The sequence below is a fragment of the Zonotrichia albicollis genome, chromosome 3 (genome assembly GCF_047830755.1).
Source record: "Zonotrichia albicollis isolate bZonAlb1 chromosome 3, bZonAlb1.hap1, whole genome shotgun sequence".
In the NCBI taxonomy this organism is placed as follows: domain Eukaryota; kingdom Metazoa; phylum Chordata; class Aves; order Passeriformes; family Passerellidae; genus Zonotrichia; species Zonotrichia albicollis.
Window position 1 is genome coordinate 48,009,953 of NC_133821.1, and position 15,813 is coordinate 48,025,765.

Below are 15,813 nucleotides of genomic sequence, written 5' to 3' on the forward strand. Positions count from 1 at the left end.
TTGACCTGCTTTTTAGGTTCTGCATATTAAAAAGGTGAGTTTCTAGATTATCTGATGTACTGAATAGCAAATACATACTTCATGGAATAATTAGTACTGTTGTATTAGCCTGTTTCTGGCCTCAGTTTTATTATATGGAAAGAGCCATGTTTTTATACCAGCTGCTAGAGTAAGACTACTCACTTTCTTCACTAAAAACTGTTTGGTTTAGCTCTATGCCAAGTGAAGATGGACTGTCTTTGAAAGTGCCAATCACAACCTCCACTGCTCAGTGTCGGGATCTGTAGACTTCAAAAAATTGGGATTTTTTTCCAATCATATTTGCTGTTAGTTAATGTCCCCTCCTTTCCTTTTTTTTTTTTTCTGCTTTAAACAAGTTATTTCTAGTAACTTGCAGACCCTTAACTCTAGAAGTTTAAAAACAGGAGGCAGTCCTGAGATCAGTACCACGAACATCAGAGCAACCCCCCTTTCCTCAGAGCTTGGTTCTAGTTTTATTTAATTCAGAAGAGTGTCAAATCAAGACAGACATCAAAAAAAATCAGCCATACCGACTGTCCTAGGTCTCTCTCCTAGTTCCCTCTCCTCCCCAGAAGAAAATAATTTACTATTACTTCAGGCTGGCTGTTATGAGGCACCAAGTAAACTAATTTATCAGAAAAGACAGACAAGCAGGTTAATTAGGATCACAACAGTATGGGCATGGGGCATATTCTGTAATGCACACTTTGCATTATTTCACTACACCATGCCCAGTTATTTTGTTTCCAAAACTGTTAGGATGGCCTAGAATTTTAAGTAGCATTTAAAGCCAAAAGGATTTTTACTACTTCAAGTTTTCCAAACTAAAAATGACATTTACTCTGAAGAATTAGAGGTTTCAGCTATCCTTGGGATGTATGGCCTGGGGAAAGAGAGGGCAGTGGTAACTCAGCTCTGCTCAGGCCACAAAGCCAAATTGTGATCCAGGTTCTGCTGCTGCCAGGCTCTGATGTGTGGCTGTCCAGGCAGGGTCTGGCTGAAGCTCTGAAGGGCCCATGTAGTGCACGCTGTGGGAACAGTTCTGCATGTACAAAACTCTGCAGCTCTGCCAGCTCTGCAGAGCTGCTTCAGTCCAACACTGCTATAACCAAGCACAGCATCCCGCTGTGCTGTGCTTAAACACTGACAGATTATGGTTGTTAAACTGTGTGAGCTACACAACTATCAAGTTTAATCATCTTGTAACAATCTTCTGACATTAAAGCTTGCACCTCTAGTTAGTTTCCAGGTAGAGTCTCTTCATACAAGCACACTAGAATTTTTTTTCCTTCAAAACTTAAGACACTTCATAGGAAAACAAACCAACCACACATGTGCAAACCTGTTGTTGAGAGTATAGGAAGGAGTGCATCCTTCCAGCGTGTCATCCAGCCCAAACCCCACAGAAAAACAACAGGAGCACAAATTCAGATATGCACGGCAATTACTCATCCTCAGATCTCACTTGAAGGACCGTGATATGCACTTAAGAGTTTTCGACAGTTGCATTTGTTCCCTTTGGATTGAAGCAGTCTCTGAAGGGGCTACTTTTGTTTCTGCTTGCTGTCATTGTTGCCATAGGTGGAGCCCTTGTTAATCTCCGTAACCCCGATCATCCATCTGACACCGACAGAAGCTGCAAAACAAACACAGTTAAAGCTGCTTGAGGCACGGCCTGGACATCTGTCCTGGTGTAGCAGCATGAAAGAGACCTGGGATGAAAGAGGCATTTGATGCTCCCACACCTCCACATCACCTTATTTGCCTATGGTGTCTCATGAAGGAAGAGCCTCAGGCTGGACACATCCCCTCCCATCAGCAGGGCAGAGGCTACAAGGAACAGGATGGGTGTGAGAGGCACAGGCATGCACAGCCCTGCGTGCCAGGGGAAGGGAATTCTGCTGGCTTTCAATAGCCCCTTGTCTGAAAGAGCACAAACAAGTGCAAGGGAACTTCAGATCTTCATAAATTAAAAATAATGTAAGCTGTGGTATTTGTTAATGGTAGCTCATGAAAAAGTCCATTATAAGAAAACAGGTTAATTTAAAAGACTTTTATAGATTATTCAGTGGTAATAATTTACCATGTGCAAGGATTATTTTATTTATTTATCTGTAGCACTTAAAGTGATTAAGTTGAATGCAGCTTAACCTAAACTCCTTCCTTCACACTTTTGGTTTCTCTGTAAAGGGCCTCATTGCCCAAAATCTGTTATTCCTCAAGGGTTCAGCTACTGTACATGTTCAGAACTGCCATGCTTCTTTCAGGCCTAAAGCTATCAGTGAAGTCACAAACATCTTCCCTCTGCTCAGAACGCTTTCCAAAAAAAAAGGAATCCAAACCAAACAAACCTAGAAAGCCACAGCCCTCCCCTAAGGCCTCCAAATCCCACTGTCTTTCTGACTGATGGTGACAGTAAGGTGAGGTGCTCTAGATGTCTCATTCCCATCAACATTTACTTCTCTGAGATGACTCTGGACAAACTCTCACCAGCCAAAGGACTCTTTATGGTTAAGTCAGTGCCTGAGATCACCAAGAGGATCCAGAGGTTTCATCCCACTACGAGGCATCCCTTGTGAACCACAGGGCTGATCCAAGGCCGTGTCCTGGCATTTGCTGCTCTCCAGCCGTGGAAGGGGAGGGGGCTGGCACACAGTGCTGCCCTGTGCTTCACCAGCTGCTGCTGGCACACCAGCACAAAGAGCCACCACTACAGACTCCTGCTGTGCAGTCTGACAGCAAATTGGCAACTTTTCCTGGATGCCAGGGATGAGTGACACGTGATGTGACAGCGTGGCTGGACACTGGGAAGCTGGTCTGCCCATGGGGCTGCCCTCAGGTCCTGGGGATGCCAGGAAAGCAGGGCCTCTCACAGGGGGGGCAGAGCTGTGCAGGGAACAGTCCAGAAAGGGAGCTGGCTCTGAGGGCACTCACTGCCACTTGCACTCCGCTGTCACTCTGTGAACAGACACACACCACTGAGACAAGCTAAGGGCTTCACTCTCACAGACGGACAGACAAGAAAGAAAGAAAGAAAGAAAGAAAACTATCTCTGACATTTAACGGGCCATGAGCTGGGGAACACAAGAGAAAGATCCGACGTGTAGCCTGCAGTCTGGGATCATAATGTAAGAGTAAGCATGAAATCATTACGATTTTTAACCACAAGGGATAGAAACAGCATCTGGAGATGGACACAGAGCATAAATAAGAGCAGCTGTGACAGCAGCCACACACCATGCTGGGGATTTCATCCAGTTCCAAGAATGCCTGGACACAAAAAACAACTAGTTCAGCAGTTCAGATGTCCTTTTTTGTCCTTTGCTCCCTGGCAGAAGCTGCCACTGCCTTCTATGCCCATCTCACCTGTAGCCCTCAGCACGCTGGGGAAGGTGGGGTGCAAGGAGAAGAGGACTGCTCATGTGTGCCAAGCCTTGGAAGCAAAGAGGGGAAAGGCTGGGCTGCCTCACTGCTCTGTCCCTGCAGCGCCTCCTCAGCACAGCTCTCCTGAGCCTCAGTGCAGACCTGAGAGATGCCTTCACATTTAAGGATTTATTCACTTTTTGTTTTACATACAACTGTAATAAGGCTTTTTACTTCAAGAAAGGGGAGAAAGAAAGGGAGATCAAGCAGTAACTAATCAGCAGTGCCTAACTTCATAGCTGTGAGGGTTTAAGACCACCCTGAGAAGTGCATGAGAGAAGCTACTGGCTGAAGCATCCTTGAACTACTCCGCAGCAAACTGAGCTAACTGAGCTCCTGCATCTTTGTGCCCACCACTACTCAGCATCCAACAGATGCAGGAGGTTGCTGAGGACCTGCTCTGCCTGCTGGAGTGCTGGGGGCTCAAGGAGGGCTGACACTGACACAAGGAGGGCTGACAGCTGACACTGTCAAGAGAGCCAGGAGTGCAATCTTTCTTGGAACACATTTTAGCTCCAAGAAAATCACCACCTCCACATGCAGTATCTCATCCTTCAGCAAAACCTTAGCTCAAAGGATTTCCACCTTTTCTCTTACTACTCAGGATTTTTTTCTCATCTGTTGCCCTGCCTTTATACTACACAGCAAGTGCTATAAGCAGCACAGCAGGCAGGGGCATAAAAATATCCCACATATAGTTTGCACTTGAGTTATATAGGTTATGCATTGAAACTGAGATTTGTACAACTAAAGACTGCATGAATTATAGACATTTCCATTGAGGGCCTCTCCTACATACTATGAAGGAGAAGAAACAAGCAACACACTCACATAAAGAAACAACCCACCCCAAATCCCCCAATTTCTAGGCACCAGGCTGAAAGGCCAGACTATCTGGCAGCTCCACCAAAAGGCAGAATGGACACAGGCATGATCCTGCACATGGTTTGTACCCTGCTGTAAAACTTACTACAGCCCTGCTGGCCTGTCCCCTCCTCCTCCTCACCTTCCATTCAGCTCAGCCTGCAGCAGGCCCAGGCCACACCGTGCTCCAGCCCTGTGCTCCATACTCTGCTCCAGGACACTGGGATGTCCCCAGGGCTGATCCCACCCACAGAGCACAGCACACACAGAGCAGCTCCCAGCAATCCCAGCTAGCTCATCCCTACTGGCACTCGTTCAGAGGGAACGCTTCTCTCGCCTAGAGCTGCTCTGGAGCTGCTGGCCCTGTGCCACCAGCCCAGATGCCACCGTGCTTTTAGCATGAAACATGGAATAGCTGCTGCTCCCTTAGAAACCTCTCATCTTCTGCATACACTCCCCTTTTAACTGCTGTTGACAGCTTTGCAATAAATTACTTCTAGAGGATGAAGGGTGGGTGTCCTCCTCAACACACGTTATCAAAACATGAAAGGCCACCCAACATTTGGTTCTTTGAAGCCAAATGAGACCAGGGAAGCAGGAGGAGGAGAAAAAAAGAAGAAGCTGCTGTCACGTGCAGCTACTGACATTTGACAGACGTGCCTATGCTTCAGCACCACAATATCAGCACCAATTTTTAAACAGTTGTTGTGAGCTAAGTACCTAAAGTTCTTGCCATGTGTTCTGCAAAACTAAAGCTGGTTTTCAAAGCACTTTTGCTCCTCAAACTACTTGAGCATTTATCCTCTGGAGCAGTGACTGCCTTGTATTGATTCAAGCAGTTTCACAAAGGGCTCCCAGGCCCAGAGCAGCAGTAAGGTATGAACACAGTGTGATGACTGTTGGGAGTATAAACAGCCAAACTGCTGCACAGCAAAGCACAAGGGGACAACATTCACACTATAAAGAAATGCCATTTATTTAGGGCTGAAAGTGTTTGAGCTGAACAGTGTTTGAGCAGAGCTGTACACACATGGGTTATTCATTCTTAGACCTCAGAGCTAGGTCTGAGGGATTACAGTCCTTTCACTCCAGCTCAAGTGGAGCATTTTTCTTAGAGCTCTTTCCACCTGAACAGCCAGTTACTTAAAAGCCAGTCAGTGTTTTACTGGAGAGCACAATAAGTAGAAACTATCCAAAGGACAAATGACAATCTAGAAACAGTGCAGAGGGTACCCAGTGAAAGGACCTCCCAGTTACTCTGCTCTATCACAAAAGGTTTATTTTGTGCTTATCTGCACCTGTATCAGGTACTGAAACCCACCCTTAAAAACAGCAATCTATTACAATGGGCTATTGGGGACTGCAGTAAAGCTCCTGATTCTGGAGTATCAGGTAAGCTGTCAAAGTGCCAGAGGAAAAAACCAAACCACTACCTGTGTGCTTCAGTTATAAACAGCGAGAAAAGACTGCTAGGAGCAATGGGAAGAGCTGATTTTGTCATCTGATAAATCCCTCCAGTCTGCAGAAAAACCTTCCTTTTACATTGTTAAGCCACCAGGTACCAATTATCAGTCCCACTGTAAGGACAGCAAACACAGTCCTCCCTGCTTTGCTACACAACTGGCTGTGCCTGCAGGCTGCTGGAGCCTTCTGGTAGATCCAGTACTACAGATAACCTGAGAATAAATCCTTTGGATTATCACTGCAGTCAAGAGATGACTCAGAGCAGCCTGCCTATTAACCTTTCCTTGTGGCTAGAAGCAGAAGAAAGGTAAGTGGGGAACAAGAAAAGGGGAAAGAAATGAAAAGAAGGTTGGTTTTGCTGTCTATTCCTGGTAGCATCATAGCTTTTTTCCTTTACAGGTTCTTTCTTTCGCTTCTTGATAAAGAACTGATGTGACCTAGGTCACTAATAGCAAGATTGTATTAGGTGCAGGGTGAGGGGTGTGGTGTCACTCAGCTAAATTACAAAGGGCTAAATCCAAAACCATCACAATGCTACAATGTCAAGCAGCAAAGCAGTGGGCCCTGAGGTTAAACTCCAGAAACCCTGAATAATGGTGTGAGGCTCCCTGTGGAGGGCACACAAGGCATGAAGAACTTTGAAATGGCACCCAACCAACCAGTCTGCTGAGGGGAGAAACTGAATTAAGAGAAAAATGCTGAAGGAAAGATGACAAATTCAAAACATTTTGCAGTAGCTACACTTCAGTGCACCATTAGGCCATTGTTCCAAAACCCAGCACCAAACAGACTATGCCAGTTTTTTTTAATCAGAAAAACTCACCTATTATAATGACAAATGCAAAACTAGCCAGTGTCAGTGATGATCCACTGTTGATCATGTTGATGAGCAGCTGGAACAAAGGATATAGCAGCAATAAGGCCCAGAAAAGCCAGTTCAAAAGTGTCCATGGCCGACGGGGTGGTACTGTCGGGACTGCTGGGTAGGTTCCTGTGCGGTAATATTCCTCCTGGAATGCATCCTGGCAGAACAGAGGAGGGCAACAATTACATCCCCATCTGCCAACAAAATTTGCCATCCCTGGCTTTGATGTCCCTCCTTCTGGAGGCCTGTAACCACAGGGGAAGATCAAAGACCAGCTGATGGCTGGAAAGCTTGTACTTTGAAGTCAATGAACACAGAGTCAAAAAAAAAAAAAGAAAGAAAAAAAAAAAGAAAGGGAGAGCATACACTGATGTGTGAATACTTTCTTTCTCCTACAAACAGCAGCCTGAAAAATGCCATACCTGGAGAGCACAGCAGCCGAGGAAAACAGGAGGGATGATGGGACATGCACTCCTGCAGGAGCCACAGCCACTGCCCAAGCACTGCAGGTAGGCCAGGGAAGTGTCTGGGCTCCATCCTCAGCAGCATTCCCTGTTCCCTCTTGTTTCCTCCAACTGCTGCTCTCAAACAGCACCCAAAAACCTGTCAGAAAGGGTGACCAGGCATCACACTCCAAAGAACACCACCCCTTCCTGCCTTTGTCCCAGGGATGTAGTCTTGTTTACCTTGTCCCCGTGCTGCTTGTAGTGGGAAGTTTGGGTGCTGACCCTCCCTAGAGGCAGTGTAGTGTGTCAACAGCACAAAATCTCTCACTGCCTATGAGCATATGACTTGACCTTTAAGTATAACACAAGGAGGATAATGGGCTGGGGATTGTTTTTTCTGTTCTCCACATGGGTGAATAGCATTGCCTTTACTGATCTCACCAATCCAAGATACCAAAAGTGGGTGGGGGGAAAAAAAATCCTCCCTCTTTGTTAAAAGCAAAAATTATTGATCTGTGTTATCACAAAAAAAATCTGGCTGAATAATGAAGTCAGCATTAGATTGACATAAAAAAATTAACTTAATCAGAATGAAGTATAATATTTCTTTAAAGAAAGGATTTTTGGTTTCTAAAACTTTTAGGAAAGCCAAGATGAATCAACCAAAAGACTATTTTTTTACTATGCTATGATTTCATACTTACACTCCAGTTGACACAAACAATTACTTACTTGATAGCAACTTGAGCAACTACAAGCTGTTACCACTTTGTCTATTTCAAAATGATCATTCAGCTTTTATGGGATTATGCAGTAATTGAAGCACTGCCCTCTCTTTATTGAGATTACAAAAATTGTGTTTTACTGATGTGAGCTGGACTGCAGTGGGATCACTGTGGCCAATTACTGAGCCATCTTCAACAGAGTTCACAGTGTATGTTATTTTCTTCACACTGCAGTGAAGACTGCTTTAGAACACAGAGCTACTCATCATGAGAAAACTGAACTAAGTACACACAGTTAGGCTTCCAAATGCTGGTATTACCCAGGAATGTGAAGAATTCCCGACTATTGCTGGCATTGCCATTAGAGGGCCTGCTACTACAGAGAGCAGGAGAGGCTCCCTTGAAACAAGCACAGCAGGGCTTTCTTTGCTGGCTCTGCATGGCACGAGGGGCAGCAAAACCACTGACCACACCTCACTGGGAGGCTTGAGACAGATGGAAAACAAACACAAAAGGCAAAACAATGTCAAGGCCAACAGCTCCACCATACTTCCCACTGTTGTGGGGAACAGCTCTTCAGTTACTATTCCTTACCCTTAAATACATTCATTCACTTGCAAAAGGCATCTATGGGTTCATCTGTCCTGAAAGCTTTTGTGAGGGTGCCTATGATACCCAGCAACAAGACAGACTTTAAACAGATGATACACCTCACCATTTCCCAAAATCACCTTCCTCACATTAGGCTCCTTTCATTCCTCTGCCTACAGAGCTTCTTTTTGGTTTGTAATGAATTCCATCCACGCAGGTATCACATTCCAACACGGAAACATGCTCCCTCTACTGCCCCCAGCACATTTAAGTTACTTCAGACAGTGAGGTAATGCAGTGAGGGCAAGTCAGGGAACATCCATCTCCTTGTAAGAGGCTGACTGGATTCCTCCTGTCCATTCCCACAGGAGGCCTGACAGCACAGGTAAGCTGCTGCCCCTTCGTGAGGAAGCCCACAAACAATGAGGATCCAAAAATATATACTTTGTTCCCAAACACTGGAGTTCTATACACTTCTCCTCTTCAGTCAGGCTTTGCTAATTCCCTGGGACATTTCTGTATATATTTTCAGGCCCTGTCTTCCAAGCTTCTTTTACAAGCAAGAAGAATTAGAAGCTTGCTTTCTTTTTAATGAAAATTAAGATTTTCAAACAGAACTTCTACTTCAGGTGCTGAGGCTATAATGAGGCAAAAAAAGAAAACAAACATGAAAGGACTAGCAGAGTTGTGATTACTACATGCTACCTCTTCAGACCTGGCAAAAAGATGCTCAACCCAGTCCTTGTTAAAGTCACAGGGAGCCTTTCTAGCAATGGCAGTTAAAAAAAAAAGTAAAAGAAATAAAAAGAGAAGGCAATGTGCAACCCAAACTGAACTTCTGTCATAATTTGGAACTTACTGATACAGTGGTGGCCGTATGTGGAAGGAGAACAGTGTTTGCTTTAGAGCAGCAGCACAATGACACTGTTTATCTGGCAGGACTCTTCAACTGTGTTTGTAGCAGTGACTAAGCCAAAAAACGAAGTGACAAGTAGCAAGAACATAAACACAACAGGCTCCCACAGAGAAGTATCTCAGTTTGAGGTACTTGTAGGTGAGAGCAGACAAGGAAGAAAAAACAAAAGAATAAGCTTTTCTCAAAGACTCTCATTCCTTTACTAATGTCAGTATGAGGAAATAAATAAATTTTTAAAAAAATTCATGTCCCTCCATGTTCAGTAGCTGCTGGTTTCATTACTCATTCCAACAGCTCTGCAATCCTGATCACTTTGAGTGCACAGGCCTTGACCTCAGTACCTGTGGCATTCTCCAGCCACTGAATCGTGCTAATACAGCATAATTCAGCATATTGTATGTGAGTCTTGAGAAACTTCTGCAAAATTATTAAAATTATTGAGAATAAGCAACAGCACAGGGAACCATAATGTGTGTTAAAATAGGGTCTCTGCTTTCCAGTAGCATGCACAGCTTGTCTGACTTTGAAACAGCAAGTGAAATGCTGCAAGCAAAACAGACAAAGCAGGGGATGAGTGTGTATCTTGCAATGAATTACTGCCCTTTGAATAACAAATTTTCTACATTATATCACAAATATTTTCTGACTCTGAAGATGACCTGAAACAGAATTAATTTTTGGAAACAGCACCTGGGAGGCACTGCTGTTTATTATCTGACCTAAGAGCCCATAATCTTTTTAACATGCAGGGCAGAATGGTGAAAAAAAAAATTGTATTTTTACCCTGCAGGTAGGCTTTCATCATCTCAGAACTCTGGAAGAAGTTGTCCCTGCTCTATATTCTGCCAGTGTGATTTTACAAAGACAAGGGCTTCAGTAAACCAGGAATGACTGCAATGAAGTAAGTTTCACTAAAGTAAAAGAGCTGGAGAAAGAGAAACATGCTGCCCTCAGAGAAAAATGAAAATCATCACAAAAAATCCCAAACCAAAACACAAACAAACAAACAGCTCCCCTCAGCCTTAATAAATCAAAAACATTCACATAACCAAAAAAGGTTTTAGTGGAATGGAAAACTGAACACAGCACAATTCACTCTTGGATGCAAAACTTCACTCCTGCAATTAAATAGGAAACCAGAGACTTAACCAACCAGCAAATGAAGTTGTCATGAAGAATACTATGATATATTGTACAATATAATATTATGAAGGGTAGATGTACCCTCTGTTAGCACTAGAAGCAACTGAGTGTTTGCCAAAGAGGGAATAACAGAAAAATCCTGGAGTGAATTACTGCAACTATGTAATAAAGGATTGAGGAAAACAATCACCACATTCACACTTATGCTCTTGTCCTGCAAATGTCTGAACAGTTCTCAGGGACATGAAACACGACTCCAAAGGCATGGCAGCAGAAAGTGGACTTTGCAATGCTGAGCAGAAGGACCATTTACACACACATGGGCCGCGGGTAACAGCCTCCTTTTCTGCAAAGGTGCTGGGGGCTGTGCCTCAATCAGGTGCCGGGAGCACAAACTCTGAGAAGGGGCATCAGAGGCAAGGGGAGCAGACCTACAAGTGAGGTCTCAAGACACATTTACTTTCCACATTCCTGTAAGCAAGCTGCTTAGAGGAGCTATACAGCACAGCAGAAACAGGCATGGCTTGAAACAGAACTGCCAGGGCATTGTCAATGTGGTGTGCCGGGAAGAGCATGACAAATGGCACAGCAGAATTTTGCTGTCCCAGTGAGAGGAAACCAGAGCATAGCTATATTCTATAATTTCTAAATCCAAAGCACTGCTGCATTCCAGTCTGAATACATAACTTTGATCAAGGTATTGAAGCAAAGTGAACTGCCAGGCCCTCATGCCGTGCATACCTATGACTCCTGCTGACTGAAATGGGAGTGCTGTGTGCATTCAAAAAGCACATTCCCCAACAACTATCTCCAACATTTATAAAACCAGCCCAGAAGAAACAGATTCTGAAAGATGAAAGATTCATATGGAAGCATTTGCAAAGGAAAAAAAAGAATAAAAACCCCAAACCACTGGGCATCTACAAATACAATCATTATTATTCTCTCCTCATCCTATGAAATCAGGAATCTTAAATGCATGCCTTCTTAACCCACAGTGTGAAAACAATTTATCAGCCTGTTCTTTTAATGCTGGATGTCTGCATTGGTAAAAAAGGCAGGGTAAACAAGGGAAAAAAAATTTAATACACTAAAGAACAGACCTTATTTAGCCCACAAACTGCTTCTTGATATTTAGAAGGTGTCTTCTAGGGAAAGAAGGTCTTTCTACCAATCAGAAGGCAGTAAGACAATTTCGAGTTTTGTATCCTTATGCAATTTTCTAAAGAAGAGGCTTAAAACTGCTCTAGAAAGTCTTGTTTAAGCTTTCTTCCTGTTGCTCTATGTACAAAACAAAAGCAATCATGACTGGAAGCACAGGATCAAGTTTGTAGTGCAACAGAGAACTTACCCTGCAGAGAAATAGAGCACTTACCCTGAAAGCCAAACAAACCAACTCACTCCCAGCCTCCAAACTGGGACACTACACATGCACACTGGAAAGGTCTACTAGCACTAAAAGGAACTAGTGGCTTGTAAGTGCTGTCTTGACAAAAAATCCAACCTTTTCTTGATACAGTTTGTGGAGCCAGGTAGAACATTCCTGCTCATCTTCTGGGACATCCTCTAGAGGAATCCGCCTGCCAACGGTAAACAAGAGAAATTGAAGAATATTAAATGCTTTGACTTTCCTGAACAGCACTCACATTATACAGACAGATTATCTGACAGGACATACCACATTTCCCACCTTTTTTAACTTGTGCCATACCTACAGCACTTCAACAAGCAAATATGGAGGAGATTTTGAAGGAATCTGTGATAGTCCTCAACTAATTGCCAAAACAAATTTAGCCATGAGGTTTACCCTGCCTGTAACAGCTTTTCAGGATGTGTAAGCAGCTATCCTGAGCTGAGAAAAGCAATTTCCATGCTATGCCAGACTGACTTGCAGCAGGCTGGAATGGTGCAAAGGGAGACACAGCAAGAGGAACCCCTCTGCTCTGCTGGAGCTGACACCCACAGGCAGGGCCCTGTGAACACCATCCAGCCAGGCCATGTACACCAAACACAAGGACACTAGGTGAGCTACCATGTGAGAAGAGGAATCAAGAGAAACTTTCTTTTTACCCTTGGACAAAAATAGTTCTGAAAAAAATACTTTTTCAAACAGGTAGAAAAGGAGAAGTAGAAAGAAAAGGTCATCCCATTCCTCTTCATATTGCTGTCCAGGATAAAGGAACTGGACCATGGTCCATGATAGCTCTTAAGGGGATATGATGACCTCCTGATCACTTGCAGCATCACTTTTAGGTTCATGCTCCAACCCTACATTATCCCATGCCCTGAGTGCCTGTAGCACAGGTGCTGCTGGTGGAACCTCACCTGGGAATTGGCTCTTTCCCATTAAGATCATGGGAAGCCATTAGGGTATTTTTAATTTATAGAAACCTTAATGAAAGGAATCCAGGTAATGCTTTTTCTACTAAACAACCCCCTTCTTGGTAGGGAGGGCACAGCTGTCAAATATATCAACAACAACACCACCAGACAGCAAAGTCTGAGCTGACCTCCACCAGAGGAACTGGAACTGTCTCTGGAACTCCTGTGCCAGAGAGGTGTAAAGCAACTCCACCTGAACACTTCAGTTGTGTTTGGTATTCTGGGAAGTGAGTGAAAAGACATCCCAGTGCTGCTGCTGAGCTGACCCACAAATGAGTAAAAAATAATAAACAAAAAGTTCTCTAGACATTTATGGACTCCTCACAATCACAGAACTTTACCAGAAACACAAACCAACCCATATGAATTTTCATCTGAAGTTCTGTGAAGCCAGGTTGGTAGAGATCTGCTTTCTGTTATCCACTTGAAAACACTCCCTTATTTGACCAAGTGTGATTTCAAGTACACACTCCCGCTTAAAAGGAATTAAAATATGGATTACTTGCCTTACATATAAATCTGCATGATATTTCTTTCCATTTAGAACTCCCAGCAATGTTGGATTTTCATTATTTCTAAAATTAAGGGTAGAATCATAGACTGCAGAAACTACAAGAAGAAAAACAGGTTATGTATTTACTGTAGTAATACAATGGAAATAAGTAATTCTCTCTCAGACAAGGGGAATATTTAAGGAAGTCATCAGCAATAGCACCACAGTTTGAGCTATCACCAAGGTAAAAACGACAATAGAATATCCAACATGCAGGTTTGCAGAAGCCAAATAACCAGTGACTCTTTCAGGAACTGCACCTGCAGAACGGACAGGTTTGCTCTCCATCCACCCTTGCCTCCTCTCCATCCCTCCCTCATCAGGTACAGTATGACAGCTTCTGACAGAATACACCTGGGACTTCCTAGGAGTCAAATGGTTGCAGAACTATTACCTTTTTCAGCTCACTGGGAATCAACAACTGCCCCCTAAATCTGAGGAAACAACCAGGCAGATACACATTTTATAAAAAATGAGCAATTGTTTATATCACCCTCTGACTGAGAACAGGTAAACTGTGTGTGAGAGACCTCCTGCAGCAGCAGGGCTGAATGCTGCCATGAATGGCCCCAGCTCCCTTCCACTGTTTGCTAACTCAGGCACCTGCTCTGGGGCAGAGGCAGAGAGACAAGGACACACCACACCTTGTGTGAGCTGGATGCTGCCATGAGAACATGCAGATGTGAGGAACAGAACATGGAAGCTCTGCTGAACAAAACTGCAGCCAAACTTCCAGCACCACGAAAACTGCACAGCTCAGGACTGGGTAGGAGCAGTAAAACCATTTGCAAAGGCTGATGGCAGATAAACTAAAAGAGCAATCACAAACAGCTGCTACAGAAAAAGCATTCACTGTTTAGAACCACATGAATAGCTGCAAAAGAGTTTATCTGAATGCATCCTTAGATACACTATTTTCCTGATGTCACAAAATTACCAGGGAATGATTCATTTTCCTGACACTGAAATCAGCTGTGCATCATGGTATGAACTCTGAGTGCAATGACAGCAAAACAACTTTCCTATTTTTTGTCACAAATGTGACTAAGAAGAATTTTCATGTGTAGCCTGATGTACTTTAGGCTTTCTGCTCCAGAGTTCTGCAATAATTAATAAAAATGCATGTGGTAAACCTTTATTGTGAAACCTCTTGACTCACCTAAGAAGGACTTATTACACAGGACAGATTTGCTCTTGGTTTTGAAACCTCTCTAGCTATGAGAGATAAATATGGTTTGGTCTCATTCAGCTCCCAGAAACTCACCACATCATTTGTTACTGCAAAACTGAATTCATAGTGAAGCCTGGCTTCAGTGCTGAAAGTAAATCCTGAAAACAAAGGCCAAACCCTTGCCAGTGCAAAATGACTCTGTCCCTCACTAACAACTCCATTCTTTTCCTACTACAGTTGGGTTCTTAGCTCAAACTCAAAACTAATAAACAAGACAAAATCTACTTCAGGCACACTACTCTCAATGTAAAACATAAGTATGAAATTACTTTTTAAAAAATCAATTATCAGCCTCCATTTTTAAGCTTCTTAGTGTATAAGGATTTTACTAATCTACTCTAATTTACTAATCCAATGTAACTGAAGGAAAACAAGAGCTCAGTTTGGTTTATACAGTGTAAGCTTCTTAGTTTATTCTTTAATAGCATGAGATTATTCTAACAACAATAGGGATGCAATAAAGCAAAGTATGATATACACAACACTTCCATCTCTTACAAGGCATCTACATTTGAATTTTTGTATGAATTGGGTTTTTGTTGAGACACATTGGAAGATGGTTCTCCTGTTCTGAAAAAACCTTCTGTGGAGATGGACAGTAACATCTTTATGTGCTGACAGTCTTACACAGAGCTTCCTTCTCTCCAGGGGGAAAAAAAAGCTATTCCAGTTTCCAACTGGTCCACAGTTTAACATTCAGTCTAATATCTTTTAATAACACATTGAAATCTTTTGGTGCAAGGCAGTGCCAAGCCCAAGACAATGGTATCAATGTGCAGGAGTAAACAGACCTCTGTTATCCAGATGTAACTGAAGATAACTAAAGATTTTAGCTTTCTCATTCTGAGAGAGCAGAAAAGAATAACAATGAAAGTGTCCAAGAAAAAGACTGCATGAAATGAAAATCTGCCAGAAAGCATCCACAGTCAAAGAAGCACTAGCATGCTGTGTGACATGCTGAAACAGGTTATCATTAAACATGGATTATGTAATTGCATAAATAGAATTGGACATCTCATGACTTTCTCACCCAAAAGCTGAAGAGACCAGAAAATTCACATTGTAAAACAAGTGGAAAAACCCCTCCAAAGTATCCTGAAAACACTACAACTGTCCCACTCTCCGACTAATACAAGCAAAATATGAGTTTTGCTTCAATTGTGTAATATTTTTTTGAAAGGAGTTATAT

The 15,813-nt window shown here is 43.1% G+C and overlaps 1 protein-coding gene across 4 annotated transcripts in view; it reads right to left on the reverse strand.

The window, feature by feature from the left end:
• Positions 1-345: 345 nt before the first annotated feature.
• AGPAT4 (1-acylglycerol-3-phosphate O-acyltransferase 4) overlaps positions 346-15,813 on the reverse strand; it is a 69,149-nt gene continuing 53,681 nt past the window's right edge. For all 4 annotated transcript variants that reach the window (XM_074537350.1, XM_026793085.2, XM_005486491.4 and 1 more), the window contains 4 exons: positions 13,347-13,449; positions 11,963-12,038; positions 6,596-6,794; positions 346-1,657 (listed from right to left, as the gene is read on the reverse strand). In XM_074537350.1, coding sequence (XP_074393451.1) covers positions 1,566-1,657; positions 6,596-6,794; positions 11,963-12,038; positions 13,347-13,449 — 470 coding nt within the window. In that variant the 3' untranslated portion in view covers positions 346-1,565. The remainder of the gene's footprint in view (positions 1,658-6,595; positions 6,795-11,962; positions 12,039-13,346; positions 13,450-15,813) is intronic.